General features: G+C 32.7%; 2 protein-coding genes across 2 annotated transcripts; one reads left to right on the top strand and one right to left on the bottom strand.

Annotated features, from left to right (window-relative positions):
- Positions 1-1,754: 1,754 nt before the first annotated feature.
- Positions 1,755-7,612, top strand: LOC105159104 (protein phosphatase 2C 51). The gene is made up of 4 exons (XM_011076058.3): positions 1,755-1,868; positions 5,319-6,025; positions 6,766-6,865; positions 7,012-7,612. Exons 1-4 carry the CDS (start codon positions 1,799-1,801, stop codon positions 7,299-7,301), a joined length of 1,167 nt encoding a protein of 388 aa, XP_011074360.2. The 5' UTR covers positions 1,755-1,798; the 3' UTR covers positions 7,302-7,612.
- A 4,212-nt stretch (positions 7,613-11,824) lies between these two features.
- LOC105159094 (endoglucanase 6) lies at positions 11,825-17,270 on the bottom strand. The gene is made up of 9 exons (XM_011076045.3): positions 16,799-17,270; positions 16,509-16,721; positions 15,644-15,844; positions 14,365-14,454; positions 13,887-14,051; positions 13,295-13,579; positions 12,838-13,186; positions 12,666-12,740; positions 11,825-12,454 (listed from the first exon to the last, which is right to left on the bottom strand). The coding sequence occupies exons 1-9, from the start codon at positions 16,991-16,993 to the stop codon at positions 12,156-12,158; spliced, it is 1,872 nt and encodes a 623-aa protein (XP_011074347.2). The 5' UTR covers positions 16,994-17,270; the 3' UTR covers positions 11,825-12,155.
- Between the last annotated feature and the right edge of the window lie 1,063 nt (positions 17,271-18,333).

Raw genomic sequence — 18,333 nt, 5'->3', positions numbered from 1 at the left:
TGGTTTGACCCATTTTATTTACATTTTCCACCTTGATCCAAACCAAGATAGTGGATCTTGAAGGCTTTCATCACTGCCAATACTCCGGGTCCCTTTGCTAAACCTGCATGGAAAAGTTGGGATACAAAGGCAGTTTATGAATTAAGAATATCAAGACAGTTTATAAATTTTTCAATGGGTAAACACTTAGTGCCCATGTTAGCTGGATTTTCTTTAAATTTGATTTTTTCTAGACTAATTATATCTTGGTTAACAATATCTCTGATAAGATGATATCTAAAATCAATGTGTTTTGTCCTATAACAAAAGACAAGATTTTTGCATAATTGGATTCCTAATCGACTATCAGAGAAAACTGTAAGTTTTTTATTTGGAAAACCAATTTCTTTAAGCAGCCCTTTAAGCCAAATGCTTCAGTTGTGGCAATGTATTTGGCCTCAGAAGTGGAAAGTGCAACAATATTTTAACCCTTAGAATTTTGCAGTTGCTAAAAGATCACAAAGCCACACAGGCAAGCCACCAAGGCTTTTAACACTGAGCCACCAAGGAATGCCAGAAGGCTTTTTATCACAGAGCCACAAAGGCACGGCCACAACGGCTATTAGTTTAACCTTGAGCCTTCAAGTATAGAACATGAAGAACAAGGTAAGATGAAGAAGAAAGGGGGGAAGAAGATTATTTCTTTCTAATTCATACTCTGTCAAACCATTTCGGCACCAACCATTTAAAGAGGCTGACCATTAAATGGTCGGTGGCTAACATCAGAGAAAGAAACGAGGGGAGAAAAAACCAGAGGTGAAGGGGGAAAACTCAAACGGTTAGACAGAGAAGCAGAGGACGCTGGGAAATTAGGGTTAGGGTTATAAGGGGAGAGAGAGAAGAGAGAAATATTCAAAGGGTCGACAGACGGGGCAAATTTGCTGGATTGGGTAAGCGAGTCAGGAGGCCCAAATAAGGGATATGGGCCCAGTGAAAGTTTTAGCCGTTGGAATGAAACTTTTGGGCTCAGGCTATTTTGATTTGGGCCATTTCATTTACATAAACTATATTTTGTGAAATATCATGGATTTTAAATGTCATTTAAAATACCTTTTCTTGAAATAAAAGTAGTCGAAAAAATGATCAAATTCTCAATTTTCAGAAGATGAGTTTATACAGTGATCTGATGTAAATATATCAGAATAGTGGAAGTGAGGTGTGCTGAATGTAATGGATATACACAACATGAAAAAAAGAAAAAAAGAATAAAGTGGATGGGGATTAGATTGCGGTGGGAGGCAGGGAAGTAGTTTTGGCATGTATTGATGATATTTGTGCTTGCAGCTGTCAACCCAACTCAGATGCAATGCACCAAACTCAAGTATTTATTTATACTTTAGTTGGAGTGGGAACACAAACTTCATCTAAAGTCTTCTTCTGCTTATCCAACTGACACTCCAAAACACACGCAGCACAGGCGCTAGTTTCACAGTATGTATCCGACCGCCCCGCCCACCGTCTTCCCCTTCCCATCCAAATCCCACTCACATATATACCACTACCGGTTTCTATCAATCCTATTTCTCTACACACCACCACCCCTACCCTCCATGTTTTTATAATACTTTGTAATGGGTATTTTAAAAAAAATTTAATTAAATATATATAATAATAATAATACTTTATATATTATTTATATATATATATATATGTATATATACTAAGAGAGGAGAGAGAGAGAGTTGAGAGTGGGAGGTGGGGCCACTAATCCCACCGCCTTTTCCTTTGTTTTTCTTTTGTAGTCTTGTTACACACACAAATGAACAACACACAATTCAACACAAGTAGAAAAAACTGCAATTCTCTTGGCGGAAAAAATAGAAATAGAGGTACGGAAACTGTAATTTAATTTTTATTTATTTATATAATTATATTATTTAATTAGTCCGTTTATTAAATGTTGATTATATTGAGCGATATACTATTTAATTGGGGTACTTTATGATTTTGGCTATTTAAATTAGTGTCGAATTAAATATCACATTTGATATAAAAATAATATAGTTGGTTAATTAAATTATTAGATTTGTTAGATTTAATTATTATTATAGCTAATTTACATAATTCCATTAGAATGATTAACCAAATATGTAATTCTATGTATTATTGCTTAATTAAATTATATAACAAGGGTAAATTGGTAGAAAATTCATAGAAACATCTCAAAAAGTTATATTTAAGAAATATTATGTTATTAAATAGGGAAGTTGAGGTTTCAATGGTAATATAATTTATGGATATTATTAAAAACAATAGTTATAAGGAGTTTGATTAAATGAATTCTTATGAATTGTTTGGTAAATTAAATATATGTTTGAGAAGCTTAGAAAGTGTAGTTATCTAAAATAAAATGAAACGGGGGTTTGGACTTTAAGAATATAGAATATTAAATTATAGGACGTGACGATAAAGTAGAGGGTTGAGCAGTCCCTCGTGAAATCGAAGCATCTTGGAATTTAAGGTAAGTATAGCTAGTTGGATTTATATATATATTGATATGTTTAGTATTATATATATATATATATTTGTTTCTTATATTTGATGGTAAAGTTGGCTTTATATTTATATACGTGGATTTTATGTATTGGTTCCTATATAAGTAGTTGTGGATTATTTGTTGGATTACTTGAACATCGGTGAAATTATTACTATGTGTTATGTGATCATAATATAGGGACATGTGAGATATGATTATGTGATGATTGTAATTAATTGTTGTATGAAATCAAATTGGGAGTTATTATTGAGGAAGTAATTATTATAAAGAATAGAATGATGACCCCGTGAATTGAAATAAAAGATGATGCTTACCTAGTTGGGAACACAGTCAATGGTTTATGAAAATGTAATTGATGATGATGTGATATGAAAAATATATGAATTAAGCTAGGTACCATGGCACGTAGGGTATCGTGGTATTCCGGGTAGCGGGGAATATCCTGTGTTGTTAGCTACACACTGGGGTGGTGTGGGGATACCATGTTTGTTGTGATGTCCTGTGCTGATATTGCTACACAGCTGGAGTAAAAGAGTGTGGGGATATCACATACAACGGGTATCCTGTGCTATATATGATATGACGATGAGATGATGATGGCCGGCGAAACCATTGACTGATGTACTCCAATTAGAGTAAGTAGGGCCCTTAATTAATAAACGATAACGTCAAATATTACGTCGTGGGTATGTATTACTGCTTATATCTGATGTTGCTATATGACGAATGACTGTTAGTTGATGTGACTGTATGTACGTGAATTGCTGCCTGAGTATATATATATAGACTAGTTAACAATACTTATTGAGTAGGTAGCGTATTTCTTGCCACGTACTTTTCAGGGAATCAGTCAAACTGACTAGCCACATTGGACTTTGAGCTGTACCGTCGCCTTAATTAGATGGGTCAGCCATGATATCTGAAGGCGAAGTTTTTGGTTGTTGGGTTGTTAAACATTCTAATATTATATCGGGTTTGTGTTTAAAATTGTGGTACTACTTTCCTTTAGGTTATGTGCATGAGGACATCTAGTAAGGGTAAATATAAATTTTTGGTGGTATCTATTATCTTTTGTGATATATATTATATTGATAAATTAGAATTTATTTTACAGGTTGAAAGAGAATTACTTATAGTATGAGTTCTAATTAAAGAAAGGATGAAATAGTGATAATTAGATGTAGCGAGTAGGCAGTGCTACATTAATATCCAGGAATACCATATTATTATTTCTTCATTACATTCATTACAATTATCAATATCAAATTTATGTGTATAACAACTGTTGACAACTGTTAAAATAGAACAATAATTACTATTAAAATATAATAATATTACACACGTTGATTGAGTTACGTTCTAATCATGGGATCTCAACTTCCCCAATTGAGTTCAACCTCATCGGCAAAAGAAGCTCACGTTAATAATTGCTCCAAACTCTTCAAACTATCAATAAATAGAGGGATAATTACATTACAATCCCTAATGCATGGTCTTTTTTATAAAAATGACTTTATCTTTTGAAAAATTAGACACATACGTTTATAAAAAACTTCAACATTATTTACAAACACCTCTATTTTTTGAAAAGTTACACATACACCCCCAATAAAGTCAGCATAATTACACAAACTACTATATTTTTTTAACTATTATGAGTGGTTTATATAATTATGCAAACAACAGGGACGACTTGTGTAAACAAACCACACAGGTCAGATCAGGTCAGGGAGCGTAAATGTAAGGATTAAAGGCAATTGTTGTCCCCTAATTTTAGGCCATTCTCGTTTTCACCTCCTAAGTTATTAGGGTTTCATTTTGGTCCCATAAAATTGAAAAAATCTCAATTTTGGTCGGAAAGTTGAGTCACTCACCGGAAAAAGTCACATGCCAGACATGTGACTTTCAAAATTGGGGCTTGCATTGTGATTGGCAGAAAAAGATGATGTGGTGAAGACATGGCCTGAAGTTAGGGGATTATAAAACGAGAATGGCCTGAAGTTAGGGGACGAAAATTGTCTTTAAGCCTTTTATTTTCAGCCAATCACAATGCAAGTCCCAATTTAAAAAGTCACATGCCTGGCATGTGATTTTTTCCGGCGAATGACTCAACTTTCCGACCAAATTTGTACCAAAATTGAGATTTTTTCAGTTTTACGGGACCAAAATAGAAACCTAGTAATTTAGGGGACTAAAACGAGGAATAGCATGAAATTAGAGGACGAAAATTGCCTTTAAGCCTAAATGTAATGATCCCATAAATAAATAAATCAGCTTTTGCATTATATATTGAGAAAATTATAATAATTCTCTCAAGACTAATTAACCCTTAATTCTCAAAAGAAAATAATATTTAGAACCATGTAGTAAGATTTTTTACTATCTAGAAACATTTGTGCAATATTAAGAAATACTAGGAAGAAAACAGTGTTATTTCATCCAGATTATCTTTTCAATCTACCTACAACTGCTAAAACATGACTAACATTATTATTTTTTTTTAACTTTCTAATTTGTTTTAGCTTATATGATTTCATTAATTATGTACATACGTTTTCATGTGCATTACCTAAATATCTATATATAAAAATAAATATTTATTTATTTATGTTTTATAATTTTAAACATATAACTAACTAATAGTATTTGAGAGGTAACATAATTTTATAATAAAAAATCTGAAATAATTTAATATCATCTATATTATATAATTTTTTTTATTAAATGACGATTACTTACGCTGCAACACTAATTTTCTGAAATTTATAATACACGAGCCCAGGGTGGGCAACCGCTCCAAGCTTAAACCAGTACCTTCCCAGAAAACCCACGGCTCCTGCACCAACAATGATGGATTCCGGTAATCCAATTGGTTTACCCACTGAAGATACGGAGAAACGTTGCCGGAGAAGGCTAGAAGTTGCCCTAATGAGGAGGCCGGTGAGTTTGTCGCCGGAGGCAGATTCCAAGCTTGATGATGAAATCCATTCTGGAAAACCTTCCTCCCACCCGTGGCCGGCTGATCTGGCTTCGGAGAGCGCCGGCGCCTTGAAATACGGGTTCGTATCGATCATGGGGCGCCGGAGAGTAATGGAGAATGCGGTCACGGTGGTGCCGCCGGGGAGGTTAGCCGGGAAGTACTCTTGCTTCGGTGTTTACGACGACCACGGCGGAACTATGGTAGCGGAAACGTGCGGCAAGAGGCTGCATAAGTGTTTGGAGAGGCATATAGAGAGGACGAAGAAGCTGCCGGTGGAGAGGGATTTTGACTGGGGGAGAGTGATGGTCGACTGTTTGGGTGGTGCTGTTGATGAGGATTTTTGGCATGAAGTAGAGGAGAGAGAGAGAAGCTCCGCCGCCACAGTACTGCGGTTCACGGCTATGGTGGTGGTGGTGGGGAAGGAGGAGGTGGTGGTGGTGAACTTCGGGAATTCCAGGGCGGTGCTGTGCCGCGGTGGATTGGCAGTCACCTTGTCAAGTGATCTTAAGGTGAACTGTTATATATATATAAAATTACTGAACCCAAACAATTATTATAATATAAGTATTTCTTTATATATGATTTATTTTCCTCTCTATATAAATTATATGATAAGTATATTATTTACAAGATAAATATATTACCATTATTGTAATATTAATTTCATTTCAACTCGTATGTACTAAAATTTATACAAAATTAAATTTTGTGATCATAAATATTGTAATTAAACCTTACCACTTTTAATTGGCTACTAATTGAGACCTTCTTGCAAGTTATATTTCAATTTGATGAAATATATTTCAATTTAAACACACCCACAAGTTATATATATTAAGGGGTTTAATGCAATTTAAACATACGGCATTATAAAAAAAAAAATACTATTTTATATTTTTAAAATAGAATAGTTCACTTTCCTGTCTAAGAAGATAATTAAATTGTTTCATTTTAAAATCATTGGGGACGTATTTTGTCATTTTTGTTTTCATGCTAGCTAATTTTACTTTACAATATTTAATTTATATAAATAAAATATATATGTAATTGATTTGACAAGCCAAAAAATAGTATATATAATAATATTCAATGAGTGACATTGCATTTATCACAAGTGAAAGGAAGTAAAAGTAGATTGGAAGATGAAATATTAATTGAATTTGCTTCTTTTTTCTTCAATTTCCAGCTTCATTAATTACTCACATATATATATATATAGTGCTTTTGGGTGTTTGTTTTATTAATATAGGGTGAAAGAGCAGATGGAAAGAAGAGAGCTGGTGATGGAAGGACCATAAATTGGAATGCTTCCCATCTCCTTCCACTCTCTACAACTTCAAGATCCTTAGGTCACTTATTACCATTACTTCATTTTTTTGTGAGTTAATCGCTTACGATTATATCATGTGAATACCAATACTCACATAAGGTCATGTGGCCTCAACTTCATCAATTAAATATTGACTTCATGGATCGTTTTGTCCAAACTGTGTAGCTGGTGAATACCGAAAACAGTGCATAATCACGGAGCCTGAGGTGTCGGTGACGAAGCGAGCCGAGGAGTCGGACGACTTCCTCATAATCGCAACCAATAGCCTGTGGGATGTGGTCGGGGACAAGACTGCATGTGAAGTTGTCAAAAGATATTGTGTGAATGGTGAGTCCCGGAAGGTGTCTTCAGATGGAAGTAGTACTGCCTCGGAAGCAGCAGCAGCGTTAGCTGTTTTGGCCATGGCTAAGGGGAGCAGACACAATATCAGCATCATTGTTGTGCAGCTCAAATGAACCTCTCTAGCTATATATATAGTCTGTTTTGTGTTTTTGACTTGCATGACCATCCCTTTGACGTTTCAAGAGTTGAATGAACAATGTACAGAAAAGTCGAAAAATTCTTATACGGATTAAGTTTGAGCTTACTGAATCAATTACATGGCGAATGTAGTGTAATTACAATTGCTATGTGATTAGTTCGGATTTGGTCAAACTTGATTTGGAACAGGATTTTTCGATTCATGGTGTGAAATTAGTGTTTACTGAATTGTATGAAACTGAACGATTTTATGTTTCGGATTAATAAATCCTATCTCTTACTCATATATTTATGTTTGTTAAATTTTAATATTTATTTATCTCTAACTCATATATATATATATATATATATATATATATCGTATAGCTAAATTGATGTTTTGCTTTTAGCATGATATTATTTTTCATGATGCATAAAAGTTATTGAATTAACAATCACTATCCTTTTTTTTTAGTTAAATTATAAAACTTATTTATGTCTATTTTTTTAATTTCTGTGATCGCTTCATTTTGTTCCACAAGAAGAAATAAATTTATTTAGTATTAATAAGTACACATTTCATTTTTAAATCTTATTTATGTAATTCTACTTAATCTGTTATTTAATTTTTATTTTATTTTAATAAATACATATTTCGTTTTTAAATTTATTTGTATATTTCTACTTAATGAATCATTTAGGTTTTATTTCTACTTAAGTATTTACTTTTTTGTATCTTTTATAAACTATAAAAATAAATAAATTTATTTGTATAATTCTACTCAAGCTATGATCTAATTTTTATCTGTTTAAATAATTACCTCTTTGTATTTATTATAATATATTTTTTCTTTTATAGTTTTCTTTTCCAGATTGTTATCTGTTTTGTAATAAAAAAGAATAGATTCATTTAGTGCTAATAGGTACATATTTCATTTAATTATTAATTTGTATAACTCTACTCAAATTATCAACTAGTTTTTTTTTTTCTGTTTAAATGTTTATCCCTTTGTATTTTTTATATACTATTTTTTTTATGTTATAGTTTAAATATTTATATAGCTACATATTTTATTTAATATTTATTTTTATGATTCTACTTAATTTGATATTTAGTTTTTATTTTTATTTAAATATTTACCCTCTTTTTTTTTTATAGATATCTATTATAATTATATATATCCATTAAAAATTTTATTTTATAGTTTAATTTTATTGTTCTATTTCATATCTTATATTTTTTGTATTTTATTTTCTACAATGATAAATAAATTTATTTACCTTTGATCGATATACATTCATTTGTATAACTCTACTTAAACTATGATTTAGTTTTTATTACTATTTAAATGTTTACTCCTTTACATTTTTTTATAAACTATTTTGTTTTTATATATTACGGTTCAATCTGTATATTAAATTTTTACTTTATAGTTTAATTATTTTACTTCTTTTTCAGATTTTTTATAAGAAAAAAAATAAATTCATTTAGTGCTAATAGGTAAATATTTTATTTAATATTAATTCGTATAGTTCTACTCAAATTACCAAACTACCATTTAATTTTTTTAATATATTATAGTTTAGTGCTAATAAGTACATAGTTTAATTAATATTTATTTTGATGATTCTACTTAATATAATACTTTTAGTTTTTATTTTTATTTAAACATTTATCATTCTTTCTTTTTATGCACCTATTTTTTTTTATATATATTATAGTTTCATCTATTAAACTTTTTTTATAGTTTAATTTTGAAACAAAATGCATAAAACCCCACTGTATTTTAAAAAATTTGTAAAAAGAAACTTTTCTATTATTAGAATAGGCTAAAAGTTCCCCTATGTTTTGTAAAACTTAGCTCAATCTCCCCCTCTCCGTTAAATCCAACTAATAGTGTTAAATTTTTTAGAAAATGACCGTTATACCCTTACTTAATATATATTATTTTTTATTTTAATGATCGTTGGACCATCTTTGATCAAATATTGATTGTTAGATCTAATCAATTAATCTCAACCGTTAGATTCTAAAAAACTAAAAGGTTTAAATTCAATAAATTATTTAATTTATATTATATATAAATAATTTAAAATTTTAAAAAATATATATGATTATATATATACATATTAAAAAAAAAAAACTAACTAGCCAACCCACCCTTTATCCTCCGCTGCCCTCCCCCCAACCACCCCACCACCTTACCCCGCGCTGCCCCCCCTCCACCACCCCACCACCATTTCGTCGCGGTTGCTACAATTTATTAAAATAATTGTATCTTTATAAATTTTTTACCAAATTAAGTGAGATCGATCTCGTTAGAATCGACTCGAAGAGACTAGTGTGATGGTGGTGGTTTGAGACCGATATTCGACCAGACGGAGACGGATCGACGGCAAATATATTCGACTGTCGTGGCTTGAGCCCAGTCTCTCTAATTCACGAAAACTCAAATTGAAGGTATGAAAATGTTCGTTTTAAAGATAGGATTCTAATGGTACCATTGACCGTTAGAAACTCGTCCGAAAGGCACTGGAAACATAGAAATAAGTAGTTTCCGGCGAAAGAGGGGTGAAATTGTTCAGATTTTTCTTTTTGTTTTTAAATTTTATTTTTAATTAATTTTAATTATATTAATTAAAATATATTTTAGTTAATTAAGAATATTTTAAATAATTATAAATATTAAATATTTTAGCTAATTATGAATAATTATAATAATAATTATTATAATTAAATATATATTTTAATTAATTAAAAATAATTTTAGATTTAATAATCAATAATTATAAAATTATTTGAATTTAAATATAATTTAATTTAATATTTAATATTAAATAAATTAAATACAATTTAATATTTTAATTTAAAGTATAAAAAAATAGAAAAACAAAATAAAAATAAAAAATGATATTTTAGTAAAAAATACCTAAAAAAAAGGTAAAAACCAATTACAAAATACCCCCACATGCACAAAAGGCGCATGTAATGCACCTTCCGTTAATTACTAACGGAAAGGGTGTTTGTTGCTGAGTTTTACAAAACACAGGGGCATTTTAGCCTATCCTCATAACATGAGGGGTTTTTTTTTTTTTTTTGCAGACATTTTAAAACACAGGGGGTTTTATGCATTTTTTTCTTTAATTTTGTTATTTGTTTTAATTTTTTATATTATTATTAGAGCAGCGACAATAACAACAACAGTAGTAGTACTAGTAGTAGTATTTTGTATGGCTTAATTGCAGTTACTGCCACGTATGTTTGACTCTTAACCCAAACAAAACCAATTCGGGAGCCCAACCTAATTGGTGAATATTTTTGTATTGTTTGAAAAATACAAATACCTCCTAATTTTAACGTACGTCTAACGATGAGCTAATTCTGTTAGCCTTAATTAATTAGGTTTTCATCCATTTTTTGTGTGAATTACCAAATGTCCTTTTGAATTATATATAAATTATAATTTTATATTTTTTTTAATTTTCTAAAATATTTTTTTTAGATAATCGGTAATTTGCATTAATAAAAAAGTATTAAGGTCGAACAATCACCTTGAACTACATCCAATCAACTCATATACTAAATGAGTTTAGCTTCCATGGAATACGCCAAAGTCTATAAAAGACTAAAGCCTGTACACTAAAAGGAACCTCTGCGCTAAGAATCCTTTGTCACATCTCTTCTATTTCTGTATCAACAATTTGATAAGGAACCTTCTAAGATTCCTTTCTCTCCAAATGTGAATGCCTCTTCATAAAATATTTTTATAAATTAATATTCTATATAAATTATTTACTTTAACCAACCTCAAGATTTTTTTAAATACCTTTTTTTTAAAAATTTCAGCAATGGTAAAGTAATAATGTCCACATCTCCATTTGAGAGGAGAATTTATAATTGGGTAAATTACAATAACCTCCCATGAGGTTTGGCATAATTATGAGTACCCCCTCGTTGTTTGAAAAATTATAAATAGCCTCCTGATGTTTGATGAAATTATGCGACCTTTGGATGGAGGAATGGAATTGTCAACTTTACCCTTACTGTATTTTTTAATTTTTCTAAAAAAAAAATTAAAAACTTATAAAAAAATCGAATGGGGTGGATGAATAATTTTAAAAATTATAAAAAAATTATCTACTTAGTACATAAAAAAAAATTAAAAAATAAATAAAATTATAATTTTTAATCCACAAGGACATTTTGGTCAATTCGCCATAAAAATGGATGGAAATTTAATGGATTGGGCTAATTGTTTAAACGACCGTTAAAATCAGGGTGTATTGATAATTTTTAAAACAACAACAGGGTATTTGTAATTATGCCAAACCTTAAGATTCAAACAATGGAAAGTATTTATAATTATACCAAACTTTATGAGAAGTAGCTGTAATTTGCTCTTAGGATAACGTTATGTTAAACCATCATAGTTTTTAACTGAGCTCCAATACATTTGAAAAGCACCAAAAACCATGAAAAACCAACATCAGAGGCATCAAGAAACTATGAAAAACAAGCTCAGAAACAAATGATTACTGCACAAACTATATTAAAGTATTTTGAATTTTACAACATCAAATACAGAAGAGGATAACACTAAGAGAAACTCAAGCCTGCTCTGACTAATACATTCCATTGAGAACCAACCATCTTCACTTCTCTTCATTACTCATTTTACTCTCTGTCTCACTCACTGCAACAGTCTATACCGCAAACGAAGCAAGAGGACGAGCCCCTTTTTCAAATCATCTCGTCGCTCCCTTTTCTTCTTCCTAGTTTGATGTTAAATTGTATGGCTGCACAATTCTTGATACAAACAGGGCGAAAAGCGTTGCATGCAACTGCTTGTCTATACAAGAGTGTAGCTTGAAACCGAGACGTCTGCCGGAGAGGCAGAGTGGATATACACAAACTCAATGCTTTTCCCGGAAGGCAATGAGGTGATCCATGATGGGAAGATGTAAGAGTCACCGGACTTGGTCAAGCCCCATAGAGGACCATAGAGCTCCGAAATATAAAGCTTCAGATTCTTCAAGTTCTTGGAAGACATGTTGGTGATTGTTGTTGAGTATCTGTAGTAAGTTTCCCCATTGTGAACCCATGAAGCAGTCACCTTTTGGCTGATTGCAATTGAATTGGTAGAAGAAGCTGCAAACACAAAGCTCTAGTGTCAAATTCTTTAAGCTTTATGAAACAGTGATGCATATAGCCCCCTATCATGTTGGAGCGTGGAGACTGACCCAAAAAACCTACTTCAAAAATATATGTTGTGTTTTACTTCCCTTCTCTTCTGTAAAATGTTTCAATATTCTAAGAGAACAAAGTTAGCTGAAAGTGAGCCAGAGAAGCAGAACGGAACCTGGAGACGGATTGACCACTGGCTTTGTAGCTTGCTTTGGATCAATAGCAATTGGTTTAAGTGCAGGTAGTTCAACTGAGATCAACAAGCAACGAAACGTCAACCGTTGTTGCAGGCAGATGTTAGGCAAATCATCAAATTGGCGAAAACATAAACGTTAAACTTAACTAACCTGGAAGGAGCTGATTGTAGCCACTGTGACCACCTTGTAATCTTGCCAGTATGCCGAGAAGTGGAGCGTTGTTATAGGTAGCCGGCTCCGTCTGCTCATAGTTGTCCCTTTGATCAGCAAAATTGTCATAGGCATCAGGGCCACCAACAATAGCACCGGTAAGCAGATTGGGATCGCTTGCCTTTCTGTTAAACCAAGTGGCATATCCTCCCCTGCAGCTAACAAACGATGGGTTGACCTTATACGACACGATGGAGGAAGCTCTGTGGTGCACTTGTTGAGGGTAATTATGGCCATATCCAACCATGTAACTAGTGGCTCGCGGGTTGTCTCCAAGAATGTAGTCCACCTAGCAATCCAAGCAAAGACGAATGAGCCATCTTTATGCAAGATTCCCAACAATTTTGGATTGTCAAAAAGGAGAATAATTTAACATCTAATATCTTTACCAATATACCTGAGACTTAGCAAAGGAGAGGAGCTCAGACGGCGAGAAGTTGCCGTTGGCACAGCTGAGGGACTTGCCGGCAGAGGTTAGATAATCAGAGTAGACGGTCGCCAGAAACGAAGCACTAGTAACAAACTGCATGTTGTTCCACCGCTGCCGGAAAATGAGGCCTGCTGGAGTCTTTTGAGCATTGAGGCTGCCCTTGCCAAGGCATGAACACATGAAAAACTCAGCCTTCTCTTGGTACTTGTCAAACACTGCTGCATACTTACCACCTTTTCCAGCCATCAAGAACTGCAAACACATCAAACAACCAATTAGTAACTTGCAAACCTACAAACAGAATTTTACTCGCCTGTAATCGAATTCCAACTCATCGCCGCACATTTTTAAATACTCCCAACTTTTTTATCTTTTCTCATGTATCTGTATTCCCATTTAAAATATATGTTTCCTGTGTATACATATATTGATGACATGGATAAAAATACGAGATACGACATCATTTTGTAATAAAAATTGGCAATCCACGTTACGATCGATCTCACAGATCTCGAAAATTTTCCATTTTGAATATGTTGCAAGAACAAGCATGTAGTACCTTGGCAACCATGGTCTGAACACCAGGGTACTTGACATCCCAACCAAATTCAGTCATTGCCCAACCAGTTCCTCCAAGTGCATCACCATTGTTCCCCAGGTAATCTAAGTAGTACTCATCATTTGTTGCCTTGTACAGCCATGCAGCTGCCCACAACAATTCATCCTGCCCAATTCAAAAATTAAACCCGTTAAAGTTGTCCTAATTAATGAAATTTAACCAGCATAAAGTGTTTTTTCGCCAAAATTCATTAAGACATTGTGTTCAACATAGTCACTCAATCCCACTAACACAACTAAAAATACCTATGTATTGATTAATCCGATGATAGATAAATTCGTAGAGATATTGATGTAATCATGTAATTACAAGTTTCTAAAAATAAAAACCACGAGCGGGAAAAACTAATGATTTATAACTATTAAATAAAAAAATGAAAATTCTGAATTAATGTAAAAAAAGGGTAGGAATCACATACGGCGTATCCACTAACGGATCGGTAGTACTTCTGTGCAATGGTGATGCTGCTGTCGTATTTGCCCCTGTACTTGTCCGCAAAATCAAAGAGCTGAAAATCGAAAGGAAATGATTTGTCAGTGTGCAGTCAGTCATAACAAAAGGAGACAAGGGTAAGGGTAAATTTGACAATGACTAGAAGAGGAGTTATTTTGTGCGGCGCGTACAGCAGCACCACGTGAGATGCCCCGCAGAAGGAGAACAATCGCACGGATCGCTGGTGTGATTATTGTGATTATGATAGTTCACCAGATCGGTACGGTGCCAACTGCCAGACAGCCCCCGTGACACACGGTGACATTTTGTACCCCCACCACAAGATACTTGTCTTGTCTTGAGTTCAAATTCATCTTGTTTTTTTTTTTTTTTATAATTATAAATACATCTGTTAAGTCGTAGCTAATTTTAAAATGTATTTATCATTTTTTAAATATTAAATAACTATTTTTAATTATGATAAATTTTAAAAGAACTCGTTATAATTTACTTAAAATTTAATCTGATTAATTTTTATATTCTCATAATAAATTCGAATAAGTTATTTATATATATGTATATATATATATACATCTATAATAATATTTAGGGTAAATTTCATTAACATCCCCTGATGTTAGACCCCTGTAATTACAGTTACACCTTCTCATGAGTGCTAGTGTAATATTTTTCAGGGGATGTTTGTGTAAGTTTTGTTTTATAATAAAGGGTATTTACAACGATAATCTTAGGAGATATAATTTGTAATTTTGCAAAAATATTTGTATATTTTGACATAATTTCAACAGATATCAATATAATTTATCCTGATATTTATTAAGTATGAAAACCTAATAATAACTAAAATTGGTGGAAGAAAATGTGTCATTAAAATATTCGTAAATACGCTTATTTTTTACATAGGAATAATCATCATTTGGGTATATTTTACATATTCAAGCACATTTAAATTTAATATATTTAGTAGTTTGGATGAATTATTTATATTTTTTATTTAATTAAATAAATATAATAAAAATTTAAATTATGCACACCCATAAAATATACTCCGACTCTGACTCCTCCTAGGCGTACTATATGCGTCTATGTAAGTTTGATCGTGGATGTCCAGCCCATTGCTATAATGCGCCGAACTGCCTAATAATAGCGGCCGTTTCACTTAATTGCAGACAACCAACTCCTCACTAAAATGCGCACATTAGGTGTTGGATGAGAAGATACGTAAAAGAAGGGCTAACATTCACCTGATAGGCATGTTTGAGGAGCTCCGCCGAGTAGGAGGGGTTGTAGCGGCGGAAGACGATGGAGGCGGCGGCCATGGCGGCGGCAGTCTCTGCGGCGAGATCGGACCCCGGGTGGGTGGGATCAATCTTGTAAGCAGCCCTGGAAGTGGTCATGTCCTCCGGCCTTTGCCAGCAGTAATGGTCTGTGTTTCCATCTCCCACCTACACCAATTTCTTAAAATTAGTAACTACCGATCCAAGCACACTCGATTTCTCACAAAAATTAAAAAATAACCAACAAATTTAGTTGAAAGTTAATATTAAGTTATTAGGAAAATTACATCCAAAATCATGTCTGGTCAGATCAAATTATATGATACGGATACAATTTTCTTGAATTATGCACTAAATACAAATGTTATTTGATTATCTAAAATTTAATCAAATCCAATTTAAATTAGAATATATAGAATAAAAAAAATTTGTTCGCATTAGTTTGACCACACTCGATCAATTACATTTTAAAAATTATATGGCAATTACGTGATAAATATAGTAAATTCGTCATTGGTATAACTGAACGCAGATTCACATGAAATAATTTAAAATCTTCAATCTTAAATTTAATACTCCACAATTATGGTTGAAATTGCAACAAAATGGAGTAGGACCTTCAAATTGGCACTAGTATTATTCAGAAATTCACACACATTGCCACACCCCAACCCCATTAGCAATTAGGCAGTCCAACAAGAATAGTGGTGTGGGCGGGGTGTGATTGATGCATAATTATGAAAAGTGATTAATTATATGACAAACGTCTTATATTATTTTTAAAATTAATTTAATTTGATCAAACTTAATTTGAGTAAAAAAAAGGAATTACCTCCCCATAAAGGACATAAGGTTGGGGATGGGCTTTGATGAGATAATCAGTGCCCCACTTAACAGCATCAACTGCATTTCCAAGCTCTCCACTGCCATCCATCTGCCCTCCGTATTCAATTATGCTCCAACACATCATAGTAATGGTGAAAGCCATGGGCAGTCCAAACTTCACATTGTCCCCTGCGTCATAGTATCCTCCCACCAGATCCACCTGCACCCACCGTCATCGTACATGAATGATTGTGATTGTTTGTATGGAATGAAAAGGAAAGCAGAAAAGGGTGATACCCCATTGAGTTTTCCGTCGGTGAGGCCAGAATTACCCCTCCATTGCACCCTTTGGGAGGTGGGCAAGTAACCAGACCTCTGAGCTTCAAAGAAGAGAATGCTCTTGGAAAGAGCTTCGCCGTAGTCATGGCTTGCAATTGTGATCAGTGGAAGCAAAGCAAAAGCTCCTCCGAGTACCAAAAACAGGGGAGACATTGAGAAAACAGAGTACAAAGTCACAGTTCAAATTGTAATTAATGTGCAGATCTTTTCAGTGTGTGTATGAAGAATGTGATTAGTGCAGTTTCCTAGTTGTCAGCTAAAATCTGCGATGAACTGAAGGAGATGGAGAAGAGGAGAGAGATAGAGAGGGGATTGGGAGAGCTGAATCCGCGGTACATATAGGGGAAGGGGAAGGTGGCAATGGTGCACAAAAATTGGAAATTTTAATCCATTCAGATCAAATTTGGTCATATCTAAATCAATTATACGGTAAATTTAAGATGTTTGTTGTGTGATTAATGTATTATTATTTAAGGGGGGAAAAAAAGAAAGGACAGGACGAAATTAATTATGAGGAAGATGAAAGTGGGGGAGAAGGCAAGGCATGTGCTTTTGTTCGGCGCTTTTGCTAGGAAAGATCGGCTTTGGGTTTTTGTACGTTTTAATTGAGGTGGTCATTATATTCTGTTTTTTTTTTTTTTTTAATAAACCAGAAAAAATAAAAATTTTCTGATCAAAGCTATTTAAATGTTATATTCAGAATCAGTGTTGAATATTCATCTAACTATGTATTATTTAATTTATTGTAAATTTAATATAATTATCATTTTTTAAGAAAAAACTAATTTGTTGGGATTTACCAAAAAGGGTATGAAAGAAAGAAATGGAGTTGCAGCAGCAGCAACAGGGGCAGGTCAAAAAGTTTCAGACGACTGTTCCTTTCCTGTTCCCATTGCCCAATTCTAATTTTGACCCTTTGACAAATATTAGTATAAATTTAATTTCAAAATAAAATAACAAATCACACGTTGAAAGACCTGAAAACTTAACTGTAAAGTCACAGAGATTCAATTTTCGCTGAATAAATTAGGCCTTGTTGACTCGTAGCTTTATAGATATATAGGAGTTGTGTCTGAATTGATGTATTATGAGTTAAGAATTGCAGATTCATAATAATAAATCTGATGAGGGAAAAACGAAACTTGATATCTCAACACATCAAATTCTTGCACAAATTAGAAATTAGCCTTTTTTTTCTTCAATTCCTTTTTTTTTTTTTTTTTTCAAAGTCCTCTTTATAATGAAATGAAATTTCGGAATATTTATACCACTCTAGCAATAAATGGTAGGGGGCGTGAAACCAATTCTAACCCCTTATCTACCACTAGTTTGTGGATACAATTTAATCCCAAAATTAATATAGTAATAACAAAATAACTTAAATTATGTGGTTTTGATCTCTTGTTGTTGTTTACGGAGAGGATTTGGTTTCCTTTTACATACCGTTTGATTTAACTTCTTATCTCCATCAAAATTCATTAAACTTGTTTAGA

Source organism: Sesamum indicum, linkage group LG1 (assembly GCF_026168435.1).
Source record: "Sesamum indicum cultivar Baizhima isolate 11 linkage group LG1, ASM2616843v1, whole genome shotgun sequence".
NCBI classification, from domain to species: Eukaryota; Viridiplantae; Streptophyta; class Magnoliopsida; order Lamiales; family Pedaliaceae; genus Sesamum; species Sesamum indicum.
Note: the sequence above shows the minus strand (reverse complement) of the source record. Positions and strands in the feature narration are given on the sequence as shown.

Excerpts from the sequence above, each read along its gene's own strand:
- LOC105159094 (XM_011076045.3), bottom strand. The coding sequence starts at position 16,993 with ATGTCTCCCCTGTTTTTGGTACTCGGAGGAGCTTTTGCTTTGCTTCCA. Across the intron at positions 14,455-15,643 it reads TCCTCAAACATGCCTATCAG|CTCTTTGATTTTGCGGACAA; the intron begins GTGAATGTTAGC and ends TTCGATTTTCAG. Across the intron at positions 13,187-13,294 it reads TCTCCTTTGCTAAGTCTCAG|GTGGACTACATTCTTGGAGA; the intron begins GTATATTGGTAA and ends TTGGATTGCTAG.
- LOC105159104 (XM_011076058.3), top strand. The coding sequence starts at position 1,799 with ATGAACAACACACAATTCAACACAAGTAGAAAAAACTGCAATTCTCTT. Across the intron at positions 6,026-6,765 it reads CCTTGTCAAGTGATCTTAAG|GGTGAAAGAGCAGATGGAAA; the intron begins GTGAACTGTTAT and ends TTATTAATATAG. Across the intron at positions 6,866-7,011 it reads TACAACTTCAAGATCCTTAG|CTGGTGAATACCGAAAACAG; the intron begins GTCACTTATTAC and ends CAAACTGTGTAG.